This window comes from Ictidomys tridecemlineatus, chromosome 5 (assembly GCF_052094955.1).
Source record: "Ictidomys tridecemlineatus isolate mIctTri1 chromosome 5, mIctTri1.hap1, whole genome shotgun sequence".
Classification (NCBI taxonomy): Eukaryota; Metazoa; Chordata; class Mammalia; order Rodentia; family Sciuridae; genus Ictidomys; species Ictidomys tridecemlineatus.
Window position 1 is genome coordinate 88909882 of NC_135481.1, and position 5183 is coordinate 88915064.

Here is a 5183-nt window from a genome sequence, read left to right on the forward strand (position 1 = left end):
ATAAAGTTTCTTTTAAAAGCAAAGCTTTTAATAAATGTAGATGGTTTTCCACTGACAAGGAGGACGCCTACACTGGAATTACTCATTTTGAAACTTAATGTTCTGCCTAGAAAGATTGTAAAATACAGAGAACACAAAGATGGAAACTTAAATCACAAGAATCTAACAATTTCAAGACATAGTTAACTTTTTAACAACATCGGTTTGAACTGGATAGGTCCACTTGGATGTGGACTTTGGCAGGATGGATTTGTGAAAATTTTTAAAAAGAAAAAGGAACTTTATAGCCTAGACTATTGAGAAAAATTAAGAAAAGGATATGTCATAAATGCATTTTATGATTTGCTATAATTAAATATGCATAAATCTATTATAAAAGAATTTATCAAAACTCACACACATAATCACAGATCATACACAATGCCACTCAGTGGAGAGAAAGGCAAAAAAAAAGTGAAGAGGCTGCATTAAATCTTGACTGCATGAATGAACTGCAGCACATCCTCATCCACTGCAGTAATGTCATAGCCTTCTCCAGTTACTGTTGCAGTGAGCTCCCATGTTGTAACTCTTTAAAAGCCCCTGTGATGCTGATCATCACCAGGTGAGCACCACACTTTCAAAGGTGGACAGTAATTAGTTGTTCTTATAAAAGACCTGAGAATGGGCTCAGCTAGAAGCAATCCTTCACTTCCAGTGGAGTATGAACATTGGCATTACCAGTGTCTACTATGAGACTTCTGTCAAGAGCTTCCCTCCCGGCCAAACATATGGAGGACTAAAAGGACAATTATTGTCATTTGGCTGCCCAGCTTGCTTTCTCATGTCACATTGTATTAGTGACCTGATTATCTTTTAGGATACCAGCCCTCTTTCATCCTTAGTTCAATTGGTTTGGGTGGGACCTTCCTCAGTCTACACTGAGAAGTAGGAGTAACCTGGCTGAGGTCAATCAGAGGATTCAACTCTTTGAGCCTCAGCAACTTGTTAATTTAGGCCAGTGAATGTTCAGTGTGAGAATTTTACTTGAAACATTGAGACGAGAGGTGGACTCTATCACACTGAGTTTTGATAATTAAATGAGAGATGTATAAAATTGCCCTGGAAAGAAGCCATGATGATGAACGATTTGCAAGGTAGGATTAGACGGTGGTACATGTACATTGTTACTGACTATTCCTCACTCTACTATGGCACTCCAAAACCTGTTCCCTGATCATCTTCTACCAGACGGTCAGGGAAAGGAGACACATCTCCAACATGCTTGGTCCTACTATAAGAAATGGAGGCACATCTGCTAAATGCATGTCTGCTGCAAAAATTACTCTACTGAGCTTAGCAGCATGGCATGGAGACCATGGATGGTTGTATCACTGGGAACCCACAATGCTTCACTGACCAATACCACATCCTACAGTCTTCACCTTATGCTCTTGGGTTCCCATTCTGAGCTGGAATAGGTGGGGCACTCTGAGTCATCAGCACTGGGTACTGATGTGGTCACTGCCTGATTCTCACACAACCACTCAGAAGACGTCATCAGGCCAGGCAGTGGGAGTAGGGAGCTTTCATAGAAAGCCTTCTATTATAAAGCACCTTAAGAATAGAAACACAAGATCAAGGAACCCATTCCACCTTCTTCTGCCCCTGAGGACTAAAAGAGAACAAGGACGAAGATCCACAAGCCCTTCTAGGAAGATGCATTTGTGCCTGCTCCTGTTGGCCTTCTTTCTGCCTCCCAAGGCACAGGCAGGTGAGTGACCATCCCCTCTCTCAGAGGTCCAATCCTGAACCACAGCTGGCACAGAATTCCTGTCCTTTCTGCACACCCTGATCCATCCCTCTACCCAGAGCCTTCTGAATCCCAGTTCCAGCCCCACTGCAAAACCCCAAGAAACACACTGGGAGGGTAGCAACAGGAACATAGGGGGCAGGAGTCTGATTTGGAGAAGAGCCAGTGGATTCAGTCCCCTTCCTAGACACCATCCTGGTCATCTGGAAAGTTGGGTTTGGCTACAAGTGCACCCAAAGGGTGGAAGGGAGAAAATGTTCAATACTCCTAGAAAGGGGCAGAGTGAGTCTGACACCTGTGTCTGGGGTGAAACAGGTGCACCCCTTGCCAACTGCTTAGCAGAGAACTCTAGCGCCCAGGTGACCCAAGAAATCATGGAATCACTGTCCTCAGAATACTTCCTTTGCTCAGGGCCCAAGCCACTCCATCCCTTTCACCAACTCTGTTTCTCTTCCCAGACCTCTGGTGACTCCCCTGTTTTCTAGTAGGAGCCACTGTGGCAGACACTAACTTTTCTGCTTTCCAGAACCCCAGCAGCAGTGCCCTACCAACCCTCACCCAGAGACAAACTGGAGCCATTCTTTTGTGCATCCCATGGACTACACGTCAGGCCTAGGAAATAGGACAGAACAACATCTGGAGTAAACTGAAATCCTGTCCATTAGCAAGCAGCCAGTGTCCTAGGTAGCACAGCACTCAGGAGGGCCTCAGAAATTTCTGGAAGCAGAAAGCTCCTCTGGGATTTGATTGTCCCTAGAAATGTATGCTCAACTCCACCTATGTAAGGAAGAAAAACTCATAGACCAACACCTGCTTTACTTCCCTTTATAAGAAGAGCAAGTTGAGGCCCCCATCCTCAGCCCCTGCCCAGACTCAGATTATCCAAGGTTCCCAAATGTCCCCCCCTGAATCTAGAGGCATGAAACAGATGCCCACCTGATGGATTAAGGGGGTGCACACAAGCAGGGTGACTTTTCCTTCAGGGGAGATCATCGGGGGACATGAATCGAAACCCCACTCACGCCCCTTCATGGCCTATCTTCAGTTTGTTGCTCAGGGTGTATGGAAGAAGTGTGGTGGCTTCCTGATAAGAGAAGACTTTGTGCTGACAGCCGCTCACTGCTTAGGAAGGTGAGGACCAGAAAATAGCCCAGACCCTCCTGCAAACATTACACAGAGACCTCTGCCTCCTTCTCAGTAGACAAAATGACATCTGGGAGAATATGTACAGGAGATGCCTTTAGGGGTGAGAAAGAAAGAGGATGGTCAAGTCCTATTGAGAGCAAGGCAGGTGACTCTGGAGGCACTACTGAGTAAGAAAGACCAGAGTGGCCAAGCCTGCCATATCAAGAGCTGAGAAATTGCTTTTAAATGACAATGAAAACTAAAAAAAAAATTGTACGTATTTTCCTGGGCATTATTGAGTCCTGAGAACCTATGGCTTCAGAAATCTCCTCAACTGATAAGAAACAGAGGGCACTGTCACTCAACCCATGGTCTCCTCTCCTCTCTGTTCCCCCTCAGCTACAGCTCTAACCTGTCTCTGCTGTAACCTGCACTTCACAGCTCCTAGATGTATTCTTTATAACTCCACATCACCCATGACCACTGCACTCTCTATGCAGGCCAATGAATGTCACCCTGGGGGCACACAACATTAAGAATCTGGAGAAGTCCCAGCAGGTCATCCCAGTGAAAAGAACCATCCCCCATCCAGATTATGATGATCAATACTACTACAATGACATCATGTTATTGGAGGTATGTCCCTCTCCTAGCTACTTCTGACCCCTAGTACAGGTGCTACCCTCCAACCATGACCCTGCCCTTTTACTGACTTGCACCCTGGCCATCATGGTGTCTAGGAACAGAGGCCCTTATCTGAACTGAACTCTTTCTTCTCCCCCATAGCTAGAGAAAAAAGCCAAGTTGAATGCAGCTGTGCAGCCTATCAAGCTGCCCAGGGGCAAGGACAAGGTGAAGCCTGGGAAGGTGTGTCTTGTGGCTGGCTGGGGGAGAATGGCCCCAAATGGCAAATGCTCCAACACACTGCAGGAGGTAAAGCTGAAAGTACAGAAGCACCAGGTGTGCGAGCGCGAGGAATTCTTAAAAGAGTACTACAAGAGTAGCATCCAGATATGTGTGGGAGATCCAAAGGAAAACAAAGCTTCCTTTAAGGTGAGACTGAGTGTCTGTCTCTCTTGGCTCTGAGGAGAGGGGTGTTTGGGGGAAGATCTGGGGCATGGAGACCAGGCAGCATGAGCCTCCCTCACCCAGTTGTCTGTGATTTCTCCCTGGAAAGAGAAGAAGGGAGCAGCTGGGAGGACCTAGGGCCTGCATTGAATGAAGCCTGCCTGGAAAGCTGAGCTTGCAATGCTCCACACTGCCTCAGCTCACAGGCATTAGAGACCTGTGCACCTATGTGTGCAGTTGCTCTCACTAAGGTCTCCTCAGCACTGACACCCACCCTGGTCCCTGGGCTCATCCTCCATGCTGGTGTCTGTGCCACTCACCTGCTACCACAACCTTGAACAATGCAACAATGGTCCCTCACACTTTCAAAGGGAGACGATCCCAGAACCTGGGGAGCAGGACAGAGGCTGCCTCCGGGAGGGAGGTGAGGTAATAACAATGTTCACAGTCAGAACATATCAGCTGAGGGCCCCCAGAGTCCTACCTAGTCCTCTGAATGCAGACCCTACAGGTCGTCCTTGTCTACAAGGGGGCTTGAGAAGGCAGGAAGAATCCAACCAGGAGGATACAGGCTCAGTCCTCCCTCTTCTCTCTTCACAGGGGGACTCTGGAGGCCCTCTTGTGTGTAACCATGTGGCCCAAGGAATTGTCTCTTATGGAAATAAAAATGGGAAACCTCCTCGTGTTTACACCAAAGTCTCCAGATTCCTACAGTGGATAAAGGAAACCATGAAAAGCCACCAACTGCAGGAGACAGACTAAAGCACCTATGGGACTAATCTTATCTCCAGAAACTGAGTCTAGAATCATCCTGGAAGAGGTGCCCACAACTGAATAAATGTCTCTTAGCCATGTGAGAAGGCTGGTCTCTTCTTTATTCATTGGCCTTCATTCACAGGGTCTGTGTGCCAGGAGCCTTGACACAGTTCTCCTATTTGCTGCTTTTCCCTCCTCTTTCTCCCCTCAACACCTGCCTAAATCCCACACAAAGCTGTGACCCAGCTCCTTCCCACCCCTCCAGTATCTCCGGGGCTTGCCTTTCTGCCACTGTTGGAGCTGGGCACCACCAGGAGAAATTTTAAATGGCTCTTGTCCTGGGTCTCATGGTGAGTTTTCTACCTCCTTCCTTGTATGAGGGGACAGAGAGGAAGGGGAGAGCACCATGGGTCCTGGAGGCCAGGTAGGCACAGCTGAGGTC

The 5183-nt window shown here is 47.4% G+C and overlaps 1 protein-coding gene across 1 annotated transcript; it reads left to right on the plus strand.

Annotated features, from left to right (window-relative positions):
• Positions 1-1548: 1548 nt before the first annotated feature.
• LOC101977364 (granzyme B) lies at positions 1549-4807 on the plus strand. The gene is made up of 5 exons (XM_005322719.3): positions 1549-1753; positions 2776-2923; positions 3418-3553; positions 3704-3970; positions 4586-4807. Exons 1-5 carry the CDS (start codon positions 1699-1701, stop codon positions 4745-4747), a joined length of 768 nt encoding a protein of 255 aa, XP_005322776.1. The 5' UTR covers positions 1549-1698; the 3' UTR covers positions 4748-4807.
• The last annotated feature ends 376 nt before the right edge of the window (positions 4808-5183 follow it).